Source organism: Rousettus aegyptiacus, unplaced genomic scaffold, assembly GCF_014176215.1.
Source record: "Rousettus aegyptiacus isolate mRouAeg1 unplaced genomic scaffold, mRouAeg1.p scaffold_m13_p_11, whole genome shotgun sequence".
Classification (NCBI taxonomy): domain Eukaryota; kingdom Metazoa; phylum Chordata; class Mammalia; order Chiroptera; family Pteropodidae; genus Rousettus; species Rousettus aegyptiacus.
In genome coordinates this window covers 56062560-56081968 of record NW_023416286.1, presented here as the reverse complement: position 1 = coordinate 56081968, position 19409 = coordinate 56062560, and the positions used below count along the sequence as shown (strand labels likewise).

Sequence of the window (19409 nt, the reverse complement as noted above, 5' to 3'; positions counted from 1 at the left end):
TCAAAATAATTATTTTTGACAGATCTCTTCTATGCACACAACATGCTGGGAATGGAGATAACTAAGAAGATATTTCCAGCTCAGAGAGTTTACTGCCTAGTGTGAGAGAGAAAAGAAAAGCAATGCCCACAGTAGAGCATGATGCCTGCTTTACAGCTATCTCTATGCTCATGGTGTTACAAAGGCACACAAATAGAAACATTATATATGACTATGGATGATGAATGGTGAGTAGTACTAGAAAAACCTTCCAATATGGATGATGCTTGGAGTGACTATTAAGGGATCAACAGACACTAGTTCTCAAGCTGGATACATAATAGCATACTGGAAAGCATAAATGTCAAAGCCTGTGTGTGCACAGGAGAGAGAGAAAGAGAGAGGGCAGGAAGAGAAAGAGAACATTTTTACTCTTTCATTGGTGGGTGTAGCTATTCACAGATTTTTCTCAAGGGCTGTAAACAAGCAGTTGTTACCATATCAAACAATTTTTAAACTACACACTCAAAGATTTGCACATTGGGGAAAAAGACAGGGACACACACATACTTCACATCTGGGAGAACAGTGAATATGGCTTTTGAAACCTGCTTAGATCATTGCTTGTCTCCCTCTTAGGGGTGGGCACGAACTGTCCCTCTCATTGCACATGCTCGCAGTGAACCTGCTCTGGCTGTTACTCACTTTTCAGGTTTATTCCATAAAATCATCTGGCTCTGTTTTCACTCTTATTTGGCCTGCTCTTTCAGGATTAATTAAAAACGCTTATGATTTGGCCTGGTTAATTCTAATGCTGGATGCTTTGGGAAACTAATCCCACTCTGGAATTTGCAGAGATGAAAATATTTATTGAGTTTTGAAAACTTTTAATTACTCTGCCTGGACTTTTAGAGGGACTACAAAACAAGATAAATAGTCTGAGGCAGAAAATAATATTGACATCACACCTCCTTTTATAAACAAGTATATCTGGCACATTTTCTAAGATTAGGAAATAAATTTCCCCTTACTATTAAACAGAGAGTGTTTTAATGTAATTTTTCCTTTTTCTCATCCTTTCCTTGAATGGCTATAAAGGCAAAGCCAGAAAGAACTGAATTTATCATGCACCTAAAATTAAATATATTTTCAAATTTGAACAAAACTTAAATGGCAATATATTCTATTTTTAAAAAGATTTTAAGTAGTCATCTTATTTTGTTATACCTGTATAGTTTTATTAAGTACATATTTTCTCCAAGTTTACTCCCTTAACCAAATCACTCACTACTTTGCCAACATGAATAAGGGATAACCCACGTGATTGGGGGCCAGGAGACAGGCATCTGAGGCAGGATCAGGCAATAAATGCATTCGAACAGAGTATTAGAAAAGTAAAGTATTAGGACACAGAAGATAAACTGATTAGCACCAAACTGGAAATGTAGAAACTGTTCTGAGGTTATAAGACAAAGTCTACTACCCTTGACATTTCAAATCTAGGCCAAGAGCTCCTCAAGCGGTAACTCTCTTCTCTCTGCTTCAGGAACTAAAAGATCCAGGGCATGGAGTTATCTGTCAGGAACGAGTTGGCATGATGAAAAACAGGCACTAGAATTTGAGGCCAAACATACAGGACTTCAGTTGGTGATTTCACCAATTAATTAATGTATGGCAAGGAGCTATTTCCTCTTCTCTTTCATGAGAATCATAAAAACCAATCTGTAAGATCACATTATGAATTAATAATTATGAATATAAAGTGTCTCATACTTATGAGGAGCTCAAAATATATTTATGTTTTTGGATGTGGTTTGGCTGAGTGTATGGCTGGAGAGAAGCAATTTTTCCCACTCTGACAGGTTTCCATCCTATTGGGATGGTCAGATGAAGCCACAGCCTCCACAATAAGGACATGTAGCTACCTTGAAAGTGAAGGGCAGGCCATAAACGTGAAATCTTTCCATTTCTTTGTGTCTTCTTCAATTTGTTTTAATAATGTCTTACAGTTTTCAGTGTATAGGACCCCCACATGCTTTGTTAAGTATTTTCTTTTTGTTACAATTACAAAAAAAAGTTAAAAAAAAATTCATTGTTAATGTATAGCAATGCTGTAGATTTTTGCACATTGATATGTATCCTGAAACTTTATTGTATTTGTTCATTGTTTCTAATAGTTTTTTGGTGGACTCTTTAGGGTTTTCTATATAATCATTCATGTCATCTGCAAAGTGACAACTTGACTTATTAATTACCAATTCGGATGCCTTTTATTTCTTTCTCTTGCCTGATTGCTCTGGTTAGAACTTCCAACACTATACTGAATAATAGTGGTGATAGGGGACAGTTTGTTCCTGATCTTAGAAGGAAGGTTTTTAGTTTTTTTCGCCATTAAGTACGATGCTAACTGAGGGTTTGTCATATATGGTTGGCCTTTATTATGTTGAGGTACTTACTTTCAATAGCCATTTTGTTAAGTGTTTTAATATAAAACTGAGAGCAACAAGTGAACATGACAAATAAGCAGAGTCATGGACACAGACAATAGTTTAGTGGCTACCAGAGGGAAGGGGGGAGGGGGAGGCAGGCAGGGGTAGAGGGAGTCAAAAATATGTCGATGGAAGAAAATTTAACTTTGGGTGGCAAACACACAATGCAACACACATATGATGTACTATTGAATTGTACATTTGAAACCTATATGATTTTATTAATCAATACCACCTCACTAATGTTAATTTTTTTAAAAAAGTGAAGGCCAGGGAAGAATTTAGAGAGCACCAAATCCTCTGTCCCCAAACACCCTCAATCAGGAAGTTGCCCAATCCAATCTCTAGATCGAAAAATACATGAGTCACTGAATTAATACAATTGAGATGATTGCCCTGCAGTTCCCAGAACACTTGGACAACCTGCTATTTGTGAGAATGACAAGAGACTCTTCACTCTGGTGCTCCTTAGACTTTTCCAGGGAAATAGCCTTAAGGTAAGAGGAAACTCAAATCACCCCAAGGTGGAGCTGTAGCAGCTGGTTAAAAGCTTAACATTTCTTTGAAGACTCACGGTTTATCTTTTTAAAAGCCATGCAGATTTTGCATTCTACTCTATAACATATCTTTGGGCGTTTCAGTGTAAAACTAAGTATAAAACTAACTACTAACCTGGTCAATTCTGTCAGCTCAGCTCTATAGGTACGAATCCACAGATGGGTCTAGGAGTCTGCATTTTTACCGAGTTCCCCAGACAATTTCTCTATCAAAGAAATCTCATCCTAGAATAGAATTCCCAAAATGTGCTGCTAGTGCTGTTATAGTCACCCCATGTCATGATGGCTCCGGAAAAGCAGGCTGGTTTGGTTGAAACCAAGAAATCAAAATGATACCACATATGATTTCTATAGAGACGATGCCAATAAATATGATCGCAAGGGGCTGAAATTGCAGGGTTCCTCATTTCACATTCACATAGTATGTTCAGAAGTTCCAGTATGTCATTTCAGAATTGAGTCCTAAAATAAGCAGCCTTAAACATTTACTCATACTCTTCATTTAAAACTTGTCTTTTAAGCACGGGCTCCTTGTAACTGAAGGGCAACTGAACATTTTATTAAAACATTTTGGATATGTATTTGTTCATTTCACATAATTTGACCAAATTACAGTTGAATAGTTAAAAGCATAGAGACTAGTGTCAGAGAGAACAGGCCTTAAACCCTGCTTCTGCCACTCATAAGCTGTTTCATCTTGGACATCTTACTTAACCTTACTGAGCTTCAATTTCCTTGGCCTTAATATAAAGTGTAAAAATAGAACTAACTTATCAAGTGTTTATAAGGATTAAATATGAAAATAACTGATACTAATTGTTTAATTAAGGTTATTTACCATTAATAATAAATAATAGTCTTATAACTTATATTAGTACATTGTCCTCTTTTGGGGAAGTAAACATAAGATCAATAGAAGTGCTATACTGTAATTGATCTAAAGAAATCACTCAATTTCTTTTAAATCCTTTTTCAAACTGTAGGATTTTCATTTTTATACTAAGGACTCCCACAAATAGTTTTGTTATTTCTGATGGAAATCATGCTGGTATTAATTTTCACACAGGAATTTGGTTTATTCTGAAATATTTTCTTATGTTTAATTTTTTAAAATTATTAAATGAACAGTTGATTTAACTGGTGGCTCACGTGGTTCACATCTTTAATATGGATATGCACAACAATTTTAAAAGCAGTAAATGGAGTAACACAAATATAATAAATACATAACACTATTTTATAGATTCAGATGAGAGAGAATCTCTTGGACCATAACAGCTACGTAGAGATAGAAACCAGATGTAACACGAACTTTAATTTTTCTCTGTGACATATAAAAAGTTTATGTATATGCATGTGGATATGTATGTGCACACAGGCTTACAAATGTGTGATTATAATATTGTAGAAGTTTCTCAAATGACAGAACAAGCACAGGCTTGGAAATTAGGTTTGCCTTCAAATCTCTGCTCTCATTTAGCACGTGGACATATTTAACTTCTTTGGGATGTATCTTCATCTGCAAAATGGGGGTAATAATTCCTTTCAGATGGTTCTAAAAATTAGTTTTTTAAGCAAAGTGTCTGAGATTTAATAAGTGTTCCACAAATGGTGCTACTAATTTAATTAGAAATCTGCATGAATCATCAGAGTATTAGCATTTCTTACTTAAATATTTTAAAGAACATGTTTCTAATATGCATTTATCCAAACTTCTTCTTATATTTCCATTTTCTAAGTACACTAAAGAGTAAACTTAAATGCAAAAAATGTCTCTGGTCTAAGTCTTAGTGATATTTTATAAAATACCACCAAGCCCTCCCTATAAGCTGCCTCTGGGCAGGGTCACCATACCATAGAATATTTTGTCCATACTGAGACTCTCCTTAGATGAATAAGGAAGCTGTGGGTAATTATTCTGAAACAATAGGAATACACCAGAATTGTCCTGGGCATTTGTGATATGTCATCCCATACTTCTGAGTCTTAAAGCAAATGCTCCAGCCATCACAAATATTTACCAGAACTGGTTAAAACCTATACTCTATATAGTAAACTTTCATACATACTATACTACACTAAAAGAATAGTATAAAATTATACTATATACTTTTATAGAGTAAACATTTACTTACCTAAAAGTTTTTCTCATTATTTCACTCTCGGGAATAACATCTCATTATTTGACACCACGCTATGAATAAATTTCTCTTCTTTCTCAGGATTGATAATGAGGTATCCGGTAAGTCTTTATCTTTTCTATTTCTCCTACCAACTCATTTTCATACTTTGCTCTTCTAGCTTCAGAGAGATTTCTGCCATTATATATAGCATTTTGCCACACCCGTTTCTGCCACAGGCCATTGCTCTTCTCAGCTTTCTTTAGCTTATGAATTGCTTTGCTTAGTCAAATCTCATTACTTGCTCCATAATTGCCTTAGGTCATCATTCATTACTGAAGAAAAATCTAGAGCTTTACTAGTTAATGCTTTTGAGGACATAGCTAAATTCCATTCTATCTGCTTTAAAAGAAATCAGCTCCATTTAAAAGCGAAATTTCATATATTGAGTTGCTTTTTTATTTATCTTTTTTTGCCTCACAGATCAAACATAATCAATTCCAGAGATCAGTCATGAAACCCAGGATATACAGGTTTCTGAACATACACCTCTCTGCCTGAAAACACTCTTGTTATTAGGGTATAGTACATGCAAATCAATTAAGCAGAAATTGGAACAATTCTTAAAGGACAACGATTAAGAGAAATGAGGTCAGGACTGCACTGGCAACACTGATTGCTGGAAACAAAACCATCATACTGCAGCTTAACATCTGACTCAGAGATGTTTCTGAGAAATTTCTAGTTAAGAAGCAACAAAAGGAAAACAGTTGGAAAAAATTTTAATTGGGATTTTTATGTGTTTCATTTTGACTTTTGACTTTTTTTTGAGTCTCTAAAAATAAGATAAATTAAGGTCGGCACTGGAAATAATGGTAAAATGGCATCAACAATTTTACTGGTTATGAGTAAGCCTTTAAAATCCAGTTAATATTGAACTGAAAATTAAAAGAAAAATGATATAAACTGTTTTTATGAGCAACATTACTACCATGTGGCTAGTTATGCATTTTCCTCTCAAATAGTAAATTAAGAATCACAAAAAGAGAAGGCAAAATGTATGTGTACGTACGTAATGCTGTTGAACAGATTTTGCAAATGTGAGAAAGAGAAAACGCAGGCATTCCCCCATAACAGCTATGTCTCCAGTAACTGAAAATTTAGCCGACATTTATGAAAATTTTCAAAATGAACTCCAGTATTAGGATGAAGTAATGAGCTGGAGCTAATATCCAGAATGCAAAAGGTCTTTTAATATTTTTTTCAAAGACACTTATTTCTTCGTGCTGAGCATAGGCTGGAGCTGGTGAAGAGTACTTACTAAAGTGATTCAGGGCTGAGTTTAGGAGGCACTCAGTCATGTCTTCCCAATTTGTATTATATTTTCAAAGTGCAGTTTGTCAGCATGATATCTGATCTCCTAGCCACGTGAGCAAGCTTTAGAATTCTTGCATTCTGACTTGGTTTTTAATAAAATGGTAACTTTAAACCAGCCTCCCTTACCCATGGCTGCTATCACAGTTGCCTTCTTATCCAGAAGCTTTTTTTCTGTTCTTCACTTCTATTATCCATTGTCTCCGGCCTACACAACATCTTTTTCCATCTTCATATTCATTCATGGAACAATCTAGACATATTCTACAGCCTACATATACTTAAAAAAAAATCTGCCTACAGGATTTTTTCACGCATTTGTCTCCTCTGTCACCCACTCAGTCAACTCCCTTACTCGCCGTTTCCTTCGACTTTCCTATCCTGTTTTCGTTCATACCACAGTTTTTCTCCAATTTTAACATAGCTTTTCTACATTTTTAACTATTTCTCCTTTGTCCCTTTATCGACTTGCTTTTCTTTCTCTGTTCCTTTTTTTACAAAAATTTCCTCTTCCTTATCAATGTGTCATAATGTTATTATCTGTCAAAATAAAATATATCAGCAACCATGCCTTCAGTAAATAGCTACTAAGTGCTTACTCTATGGTAGGATTCTAGGTACTGGCAACAAGAAGATGAATATTCTCCACAGTTTCCCATATGTGTCCTCAAGAACCTCACAGTGTAATGAGGAAAATGGGGGGAAAAATTTGCCATGAGCACCAGTGTACGAGTTCTGGCAAGATGGGCTACATTAAATTCTACTCCTTCCACTACAAACAACCAGGCTGCTGGATAAACGATACCATTCCAAAATGTATATCTAGGCTCATAAAAAAGAAAGAAATTTCCAAAAGTTCAAAATTTAAGATGGAGGTAAAAACTGGTGGTAGGGAAGTACATGAGTTGGCAAAATCGTGGTATAAATGGGGGATCATTATCCGTTATCTGAGAGTTTGAGTTTTAATGCCACATGAGGCAGAAGACAGAGTCCTGAGCCTATGTAAGGCTGGGAAGTGGAAATAGTGACCCCGTGCATAAAGCCAAGTTGTAATTTAGATGTGTTCCAGAGTGTAATATTAGTGAAGGGATAGTCAAGTCGATCAATCAAGCACAATAGAGGCCATAGGTACCGATCCAAATATAGACAAGAAATTCATAAATGAGGAAGGAAGCAGTGACTTCAGTAGGTAATAGCACACAATAAGTAGTGCTACTAGGACAACTGACTGACCAGGTGAAGAAAATTAAATTTTACTTTACACTAAAGCATTTCTAAACAGTAAGATATACTTAGCATACAATTAACTGCACATATTAAAATGTACAATTTGATAAATTTTGACATGTGTACAGAACCACAGTTAAGATAATGAACATATCAATCAACCCCAAAGCTTTCCTGTGCCCTTTGGTGATCCCTTGGGGATTCCTACCCTAATCCTATCCCCAGGCATATTATCTATTATTATAGATAACATTGTATTTTCTAAAATTTTATATAAATGGAATCACAGAATAGGCAATCTTTTTTTTTTTTATCTGGCTTCATTCATTCAGCATAATTATTTTGTGATTCATCCAAGATATTGTTTACATCAATATCTCATACTTTTTTATTGCTCAATAGTATTTACTATTTGGATATACCACAATTTGTTTATCCATTTATTTAATGATGGAAATTTGAGTTGTTACCAGTTTGGGGCTGTTGTAAATAAAGTCACTGTGTATATGTCTTTGTATGGACATTTTTCTCATTTCTCTTGGTTGAATACCTGGAATGGAATGAATGAAATATATGGTAGGTATCTGTTTGACTTTTTAGGAAACTGCCCAATTGTTTTTCAAAGTAGTTATACCATTTTCCATTCCCATGTGATTTTTCTCTGATGGTGTTAGGTTAGCACGCTCTCCATTCTGCCACACTGAGGACAATTTCTAAGTGTACACTTTGAATTTGCTTTATCTACTTTCTCACAGGGTTACATCCTTCAAGCTGGCTTCTCTTGAATAGTTGTCTTTAAAAATTGGACAAGACAATTTTGAGGAAGCACAGAATATAGAACAGAGAGTACTTAACTACTTTAAAAAAATTTAGACACAGATTTTTCTCATGAGAACTACAGAAACATCCTTGTTAATCACCTAGATTAAAATGCAGTTAGTAGTTAAACTTACCCTGGTTTTGTGTCATTTACTACACAATGATACGTAAATGTTCCAAACATCTGTACTCCTAAAATTCCATAAAGAAGTAGAAAGAAAAGTAGGAAAATTGAAACACTCCATATTTGTTCTCCTGATCGCCTAGGAGGAAAAAAAAGGTAAAGTAAGTAAACCTTTAAAAAAAAGTGTCATAAACTTTCCTCTTTAACGTAGGTAAAAACAGTGCTTACTTTAAAATATTTGTAATTCTGGTCCTTGGTAGTTCAAATCGGAAATAAATTCGAAATGCTCGGATCATAATTAATGGCCTTGGGATCCTCAACATTCCCCAAGGTGACATCTGATCAACTATATCGGCAATTTCAAATACCTGTAAATTTAGAGGAGAATAAACAAGTTTAGACTTTCCCTTAGCATTGTCTGTAGTCATGCCATATACAGACAGCTTCAGGAGCTAGATCCTGCAGCCTGAACTTTGCCCTACCTCATTTTCTATTGAAATTAATTTTCTTTTGAGTACATTTTGAAGCTAGAGCTCTCTTAAGAGAAACAAATACATAAACTAATGAAAGTGCCATTAATCATGTTCATTTCCTGCCCAATTCATCAAGGCAGTTTTTATTTTAAAAACAGTGTCAACTTAAAATACAGAATAAGTGTGCTAAGTCTTCCTCGCTAATCATACATGGTCTTTGGTGGAACTTTTTGAATATCTGGAAAATGGTATAATAAAGAAAAGATTAAAATATTATTAAAAATATGAAAAATAATTGCACCATTTATGAGGCAAAATAATAATTAGAACATGTTTGCCAAACATATAATAGTTATTAAATGGAAAAAAAACACATTTACATGTAGGATAAATTAGACTGTTGGAGAAGTGAGTTTAATCAAAATAAAGATAGTTTATCAAAAGCACAAGGATGAGCAGGAGGAACTGTGGATTTATTTTATTCTGAATTTTTAAATGAAGAATATAGTAACTTTAGTTGAATTAAATGTAAAATAAACCCTTATTGAAATGAATTCTACCATTTTCCAGTGAAATTCCTCCCTTAGAGCTTTTTAATATACGTTCCTTATTTCTCACAGTAAAGCATTTTCTATCTGCAATGTAGTATTTTATGTTTATCAATATGTATCCCAATGTATCTATATCTGTTTTTAGCAGTACTTAATGAGAGTTCAGTCACATAAGACTGAAATTTTCATTTATAAATTCAATATTTTTATTCTACAAATACAGAAATCTCATCCGTGTTTTTCCTTTTTATTTATGACTGTATTCTTTATATCTGCTCAGTAAGAAATAATTTTCTATTGTATTGTATTTCTCTTCTGATTAATAAAAAACACCAAAAAATGACTGACAATGATGAAAATGTTGGGTTTTTTATTAACAAACATTTAAATAACATGATATAGTAAATTACACAATGACATTTAATATATATTCTTTAATATAATTCTGTTTAGATTTTCAGTGCTAAATAATGCCCACTTTGGAAAACATCCCCTTGTAATTAAAAAGTTTTTAATTACCTGCAACACCAATGAAACCCAAAGGCAAAAGACCATGAATCCATCAAAAACACACCAGCGATCTTTCACATAGGAACTATCCCCCTAAAAATAAATTTCACATAGCATTATCAGGCAAAATAAATAATTTCAAAAAATATTTGTGGAAGAAACAGTCAATGTTAATACAGTAAAAACTAATTTTAAAAAATATAAAATATACAGTATATCGATAAGTATAGAAAAATAAACATGTATGTTTTAAATGGAATTTTATTAAGTAAATGTGCTCTTTACATATATTTTAAGCAAAAAGAGAGAAAAATATCACGATCTTCATTTTAAGAACTAATTAGCATAGTTGTGATTGTTTAAAAAAATACAAAGAAATTTAAAAGTAAAAACTGAAATTTTATGGCACTCGGCAGAGAACAATTTTAAAATAGGAACAATTAAAAGTGAATGCTAGGCAGAAAAAAGAGCAATTAAAAATCAGTGAGTGCACAGACACCCAAATAGGATGAATTAATATGGTATTTTTCCCAACAATATTATTATTTCATTGCTTTTATGTCGTTAAACATTATTACATGAGTGTCACCATAATTAACCTCTTTTATTGCTCATAATTTGCTTTAGTAACAAATTATATTTTAAAAGATGTAACATGAGAGCTTCCATTATATTGGGGATTATTTAAAATGCAAAAAATGAGGATAAACAGTGCTATTTTCCTGAGAGGGGAACAGAAGTGGCCAAGAGCAGACGGTGGAATAAAGACATACTTTTCACAGTGTATCTGTCCACATCTCTTCTGATTAATGTCCACGTGTTACAATTTTTAAAATAAATTTTCAAAATTGTTTTTTTAAAGGTTACCATTTTAGTTTGAACAATAAATATTTTGTCGGTTGGTACATATAAAATCATATTTGAAAATTTGGGCCCCACAAACTCAAAATGTAAAGCTATCTATCAATAACAGAGTTGGCTGAATTTTTGTTCCTTGTTTACTATACAAATTTTTTTTGCTAAGAAAACTGATGTTGCAAAGCTGACTCAAAGTATATTTTGAACTATATAAACAGATGGATTATTTTAAATAATTTTAGATGCCCTGGTGGGAGACCAGAATACAACAAAAGCATGCAAACACATTCTAATTTTAAATGACCTCATGTTATGAACACTGGCTCAGCGAAACTTCTACTGTGTAACATAGGAAACTGTTTTTGAGTTAGGATGTAATTTTAGTTGCACTGTTTGGAATGTTGTCTCCTTTAGATTTTCAAGAAATTCATAGTGGCATTTACCTGTTAGCCAACAGACCACCACCTGCTACGGCTATTTAGAACTGGGTTCTTTTCCCAGTCTTTGTTAAACATGTGAAATAATTTCTGGGCATAAGTTTTACATACTATTTTTTGGTTCATATCTTTGAGTCATTTATTATTCATAAAAATCTTTAATAAAAAATTCTTTAATCAGCAGTGTTATGGAAACCTGGCATACAAAGACCAGTAACACTCAGATTTTTCTCATCTTTTTTTTAAAGCTTTTGCTCTTTAGTGTTCATTGTTCTGTCTCCCTTAAAAATTCTCCCAAGTCTGTGCCACCGTTTTCCTCCTATCCTGACCAGTGCTTTAACTCACACATCGTATAACAATTGGCAACTCAGCTCAAGTATTTAAATAATATTTATATTGTGTAATTTACAGAATAATCCTTTGTAGTCCCCATCTGATGGTTTAATGACTTTATATTTTAGTCCCTCTGATTTATTAGATGTAATTGTGAAGTTTGGGTTTCCTACTTAAATCTTCTCTAAACGTATTTTCTGGTATTACATTAAAAAAAAAAAGTCTATCACCCATTGTAAATGTTTGAATATGTTCTGAAAATGATTAGCACTTTGAGACTTTAAGCTGTTTTGGGTGGTATTCCCAGCACCTAGTACAATGTTTGACATACAACAGATATTAAATGAATGACAAGATAAGTGCATAAACCATGTCTTAGAGAGCTTTTATACATTATAATGTATAAAGTAAGAAGTCAATTCATATGCTTTATGAAGGCACCCGGTCATCCATTCATTCACAGAAACTCCTGGTATTGTTCCTTCAAAGAAATGATTTTTTGCTTCTTGGTAAAAGAGAAACTTGTATATAATACCTTTAAAGGTTAGTACCTTTAAGTTAAACCTCTTTCCTATGTGATCATGAAAGACCACATATGAAATTATGAAATAACTTTTGGATGTTTTCTGGATTAGTATAGTTTGAATAAGCAGAGCCTATATACCATGCAAATAGGAATCAGGTCAAGATTTATATAATTTGTGCATTATAATGTACTTGTAAATAATACCAAATTGAAATTGATACTTCAATCAATAATCACTAAGGCTCCACAAGTCTCAAATACCTTTTAATAAATAGAAGACAGACTTTAAAACCTGGCACTCTGAAATATAATCTCATATTACATTTTGTGTCAGACATATTTATTGTATCTTTTTTAATTTACATGTTTCTAACCTGAAAGAAAGGTTTTAATTTGTTTCTTGCATCAACTGGAAATGGAGGGCAGAGAGTACTTCAGTTGTGGGCAGAAATCAGCATGCTAATGGCTAGAGGGGAAGATGGGTTATTCAAGAGCTGTCTGTCAATTTATATAAAAGTAAACACTCGGAGGCTGCCAATCAATTATACGGTGTAAGAAAGTAACGTAAATTGCCATGCAAGTATTTAACAACCAGAGAAACCAAACACATTTACCTGAAGACGTTTATAGGGATATAGTCTGTAGTTATAAAATGATAGGCACTGGTATAGTTTCATGAGCACATGATTTATGGTTCTGAGTTCCCAGGGTCCATCCGTCACTGTGTCATAACATTATTATTTATTACTTCAAGAATGCTTGGAGGATGCATGTTACTTTTACCTAGGTCTCTTGTCAGATAAAAAAATAGACAACAGAGAATTGTCCGAAGAACTCACAGTCTGCAATACATCAGACACTCTGTGACAATGCAAACATACATCTCCCAAGTGGTTCACTTTTGACTCTAAGGAATTTGGTGAATGAGAATGCTTCTCAGAACAGGAATTAGTGGTGGAAGCGATTAGAAACAAATTATTGGAAAGTGGGAATTAATTGGCAGATACTTTCAAGCTTAAGAAACATTATAGAATATGTGAAATCCTTATAACAAATACATTCCTATAACAAAAATTTTTAAAGACATTTCTTGCCAGGAGGACTTTCTGCTTCAATTTCTCTCTCCTGTAATGCATCAGCATGTTACCCCCACAGAGAACTTCTCAAATACAAATCAGATCGTGTCACTCTTGGATTCAAATACCTCAGGCATCTTTACTGACCACAGAATGCAGTCTGAGCTCCATGCAAGGCCCTTCACTGTGCAGCCAGGCCTGTCTTCACAGAATCCTCTCCAGGTGCTCCCTGTGAACATCCATCTGCTACCCCTGACTAGTGTTCTCCAAAGCACCAGGCTGTTCCCACAACTTTGTGTCTCAGAGTATTCCTTTTCTCTCTGCGAAATCCTTTACTTCCATCCCCTCTTGCCTGGGTCATGGACCACATTTACTCAACATTTAAGACATCACATCACATTTTTTTCTTCAAGACTCCCATGATATCCTCAAGCAGAATGTCTCATTTCTTTTTGTGCTACCTCCCCACATACCTTTTTCTGATCATCACTACAGCATTTTCACAAAATACTAAAATTCTACTTCTCTCTGCCTGAATTCTCACTATATAAATATTTGCTATTTATATTTGCAAAAATACCTACCCTTAAAAGAACCACTACAATGAATCTGCATGTGTACCAGTGGAAGTATTTAAGTTGTCCATGAATCCTGCAAGAAGGTATAATGTGCAAAATGCAGGCATTGCTTTGTTGTTCTTTTGGGCTAACTCTTGTGCTGCCATTATTAACCTATAAACAATGGATCAGTGTTAAGTTCATCACTACTTTTCCTCCCTATTTTCTTCTTGACCTTTAGCCTTCTCAAGACTTGAAACTATCAACCCCAGTCTATTTGCTGTTATTTCACCAATTTTAAGATATTACCTCTTCCCCTGTAACATAGTTTAACATTTCTGAATTAGAGTGCATTTTATAATTGATGCATCACTTAACATCTTATATTTTACAATCCAATTGTAAAATATTAGCAGCATTTTTTTCTTTCTTAAGGATATATAAAATGATGCTGCATCTTATAATTGATGACCTCACAGATTCAACAAAATATGGTAGACAGTACTTTAACTTATTATTTCTCTGCTTATAAGAGCACATATTGCTGTTTTGGGTAAGGGTATACAAAATATCCACTGCTAAATTAGGTAAGTACAAATAATTCAGCAATGGGTGTTTGAGTGCTGTTTATTATACAGAAATATACAGATGGAGAGTTATCTAGTGTTAAGACTAATTTTGTGATATTTGGAGATTTTGGTGGGGTTGCTGTAATGCATTCATAGTTTACCCATTTAAAATAATGGAATACAGTCTCCTGTTTTCTGAAAATATAGTATCTAACATATTTTCCGGAATAGATTAGATGCAAAAAATGAGAAGTGCCTACACGTACTTTACAAGCCAGTTCCACAAAAGTGGGCCAGGCCTCCTATGAGGACAGGGGCTCTGTTTTGTTTTGTCCCTTCTCCCAGGGGAGTTAATGAGCTCACCCTGAGTGCTCAATCAATGTTTGCTGAATGACTAGAAACTGTACTGGGGTTTAAGAATATAACTCTCTTATATTCATATTATACTTATATCCTTAGTGTCTTAAAATTTTAATATAGTAAATTAAAATGTACACGTAGTTTAATACATGTGACAAACCACTGAGTCAATAAATTTAGTGGGCGATACTAGAAAACTACAGCTTCAGTACTTTCATTTTGAAAAATAAAGCTTCTGGGTTTGGTTTGTTGCAGATAATTTTATAACCTAGATATTATTAGATCACATTACCTTAAGCATTAGGTATGAATTTTAGATGTGCCATAACATTGCCAAACCAGGCTAGGTATAATTTTAGATTGTGTATGCTGGATGGACAAGAATACACTGGTTTGCTTCTATAAATATTTTATTATGGACTAATACAGCTTTATGTATGAAAAATACTCTTCCAAAAATGAAAGGCCAGCAATCCCAAAATCTCTAACATGTGTGCGCATCGACTCACACATATTCTTCCACGCAGAAGACATATGACATACTAGAGTTACTTGCTTAATAACTAAATCTCCTTAGTTATTTAGAAATATTTCAGTCAAAAATCAGTACATATTAAACATTTAATATTTGAACAGCTAGGATGTATAGCTCTGTTCCAAATGATATGAAACATATTAAAAGTAACCTGATGCTTAAAATAGAACACAATGTATACCTGTATATTCATAATGTCCTTATATGCATGAAAAAAGTAAGTTCCATAAGTGAATAAACACGGCACATATTTGTAAATTATTCTGGGTAGAGAGACTACAAAATTGATTGAGAGAGAAAAATTTCAGTAGTTGGCAAATGAAGTGGTAGGAAAAGTATGAAACTATGTCAAAAAAATGTTTTTTAGCAGACAAGTGTTTAATAAAGCTTTAAAAATTTTAGAGTAAGATTAATTGAAAAAGGCATAGTAACATAACGAGTAACATGTGGTCAACTAAAAGATTACTATAGAGTCCCTATGTGGGCTAATGTATTTATTATGGGGTAACTTAAATGCCTATATACATACATATTTCTCATGCAATTGTAAAACTAAAACAATTTACAGATACAAAGATACGAAACTGGTAATATTTAAATTAATTGTGACAGATGATTTTTTTTTGCTAAAACTAAGCCTGATTAAAAGTTTTAAGTTTTTTCCCAGCTTTATTATATTATTGCCAATTAAACTGCAAACATCTAAGGTGCACAAACAGATGATTTAATATATGTACACAGCTCAATATTAAAAAATCAATAAATAACCTAATTTTTAAAAGGGCAAGGAAAACAACTGTAGAAGGAAATATTTCAGGCAATTGGGAAAACATGAATATGGATTGGATATTAGCTTATATTAAGGAATTATTTTTAACTTTGCTAGATGTGACAATGGCATTATGGTATGAAAAAATTATCAGTTTGCAATGCATAAGAAGTTATTTCTGAAATTATCTGATATCTCAGATTTGCTTTAAAATGAAATAGAACTGGCTAAATATTGATAATTGCTGCTGTTAAGGTATAGGGATTCATTTCAACTCTAATCTCTACTTTTGAGTAAATTTTTAAAGTTCTATAACAAAAAGTTTTTAAAAAGTTAAAAGTAAAAAAGAATAATACATTAACTGTGATCTATCTCTTTTAAGGATAGCACACAAGGAACTATGTAAAAAGAGAAGCAACTGACCAATAACCACGTGTTATGCATCATCTCATTAAACTCCTAAACTTCTTGTCCAGAATGAGCCCCTTTTCCATAAAAATTACCCAACTTGAGGTGCTGATACAGCCAGTAAAAAGCTAGGATTTGAGTCAAATCCGTCATTTGGCAGAGACCCCCAATGCCCATGATGCTATTTTATTATACACTCCGTCTCGGTACAATTTAAAATACATTAGAGACAATAACATCTACTTATTTTTCATTTTGTGAAGATTAGTGTTACAGAAGGAAGAAATATCCCATGATAGAAATTTTCTTCCTTTTCTTTTTCTTTTACTTATTTTTGGTTTCCCATTGGTGGCAATTTCATGCTACGCATTCCTTTTCTTATAGTCCTGAAATTCCTTTCTACCTTGAGCCCTTTTTTCTTACCCCTTAATACCTTCAAAATGCCTCAGGTTAATGACATTCTATTGAATAGCATCACACTGTGACATTTATCATGTAACATTATTCTGCACTTCGTAAATCAACATATGCCTCCTTTGCTCAAGGTCACCCGTAGGTGGTACGATAGACCCTATTCTGGCCCTCAGGAAGCTGGTGGTCAGGCCACCTCACTCCTTCCCAGATATCCCAAGGCTCAGTGCTTTCTTTACACAATTGATTTCACTTTTAAAACATTCTTATGCATCATATTTTCATCAATCTTTGGGGTTATACTCTATCTTAAAAGATAAAATAAAGAGATGGTTAGCTTTACTGAAAATAATATGAAAATAATAAACTGATTTAGATTTTCAATGCATTTTGGTTTTTAGCTTAAATAACGTGGAAACACTCACCTTGACAATCCCCCGGATGTGCATTTTTGCTATCATCTCCGCCGTGTAGAGAAACATCAATAAAGTATCCAAAGTAAAGGTCACGTACTGAAGAGGGGGGTAGTGTTCGAACGTCATGGGCGTGTTCATACAGACGGAAATGACGCTGATGATGGCACAGATGCGCAGCAAAGAGTGAACCCACTGCAAGAATGGTCCGAAGTTGTCATTTGACACCATAAAATGATATCTTAAACTTGTATTAGGAGCTACACTATTTGGAAAACATACTACTGAGATCAAAAGTTTTCACTAGTAAAAAAGAAGAAGGAAACTAATGTCTGTAAAGTGCATATAAAATATTTCCACATATTTAATATCATTTAATTCTTAAATCAGCCTAATTTTCACATGAACACACTAGGCTCAGAAAGATTAAAAAGCTTTTCTGCAGTTTCGCATTGATAACAGCCAAAGCTCAGATGTGAACCTGGTCAGGCTACTCCAATGTCAATGAGACTCTCCAGGGCAATGAGCCACAACACAGAGAGATTCTGATTTAATTAAAATGTGTTTGTAACTAGAAACTTGATGTACTATTACTTTTATACTTTTTTTTATCTATTACGAGCACTTGGAATCAGAGACCACATAATATTTACTGTAACTTCCCTAATATCTAGCAAATGGCTTAACTTTGTAGATCAAGAAAACCCATGTGTAGGGTTTTCTTTCCATATGTCTCCTTTATGTAGCATCCTTATATTAAAATATTTTTTAAAATCTGGTATCATCCTTTATTTTCAAAAGATAATAAATAGACTTCCCTCTTTATGTTGGAGAACATATTTTGTACAAATTTAGTCCAGATTTATCTTCTAAAATCACACACGATAAAACAATTTTCTGTGAAAATCTAGCAGTGCATGCACTGTGAATATTTTCCTTAACCCCAGCATAAAGTAGAAATTAAAAAGGTGAATGTGTGTGTACATGTGTATGTTTACCTGTCATATGTATAAGACTTAACAATCATTCAGATACTTTTATTATGAAAATTAATAAAACCTATCATAAAAATATTGCATTTTCATGTTAAACCCACACAATTAATATTACTAATTAATTAATTAGACAATTCTTAAATATAATTTAAATACATTCTATATTGACTATCCTGGATTAATATGCAGTTACATTAATCCTCCTGAAAAAAAAAAAAATCTGTTTTGTAGTAGATAGGTTCTGTAGCTACATAAGCTAGCAAGCACCCAAGAAGAAAGGCAGAAAAGACTGTCAGAACTTTGAGGAGACTCAGACATTTGTAGGCTGGTGAATGGGTTTTAATATTAATCTGACAGTTATAATATTTGCATGAAGATGTAATCCCACTAATTCCATACCATATAAGTCACTGATGATTAAATTTATTCTAAGTGTTGATGCACTTTTCATGCAATTTGGAAGCGTTTCAATAAACAGCAGTTTGTGAATCTAGCCCCATCTGGACTTCCAACACAAAGTATTTAATCACACAAAAGAGCTCTAAAAGAAGGGTTATTCTACAACAAATCTGTTTCAGATTTAAAGAATAAATTCTACTTAAACATTAACCATTTTAGTTAGTGCTTCTGAGGCTCCATCTATAATACTACCTTTTTTCAGAAGTTCTCAGAGAGCTCGGTATGTGATGAACACTAAAGAAAAAAAAATAGTGAGTGCTTTGTTCTCTATTCTATTCAATTCTTTAAACATGAAAAGAAGACCTACTTTGTGTCAGGAATTATGCTGGGCTCTCAGGACACAAAAATGGAAACAACGCAGTTCAGACTCATCACTACTTTGCAGTGTGATATACATAACATAAATATTTTATTTATACTCAGTGTATATGTATACTTATTCAAATATAAAATAGGGTAAGTGGAAAGAGAAGAGATTTA

General features: G+C 33.4%; 1 protein-coding gene across 4 annotated transcripts in view; it reads right to left on the bottom strand.

Moving 5' to 3' along the window:
- The window catches only part of NALCN (sodium leak channel, non-selective), a 272813-nt gene that overhangs the window by 238103 nt on the left and 15301 nt on the right, over positions 1-19409 (bottom strand). For all 4 annotated transcript variants that reach the window (XM_036228821.1, XM_036228822.1, XM_016123175.2 and 1 more), the window contains exons 3-6: positions 17488-17670; positions 10233-10316; positions 8918-9057; positions 8700-8828 (exon numbers count right to left, since the gene is read on the bottom strand). Coding sequence is in view for 3 of the 4 variants with exons in the window: in XM_036228822.1 (XP_036084715.1) it covers positions 8700-8828; positions 8918-9057; positions 10233-10316; positions 17488-17670 (536 nt within the window). In the remaining variant the exon portion in view is untranslated. The remainder of the gene's footprint in view (positions 1-8699; positions 8829-8917; positions 9058-10232; positions 10317-17487; positions 17671-19409) is intronic.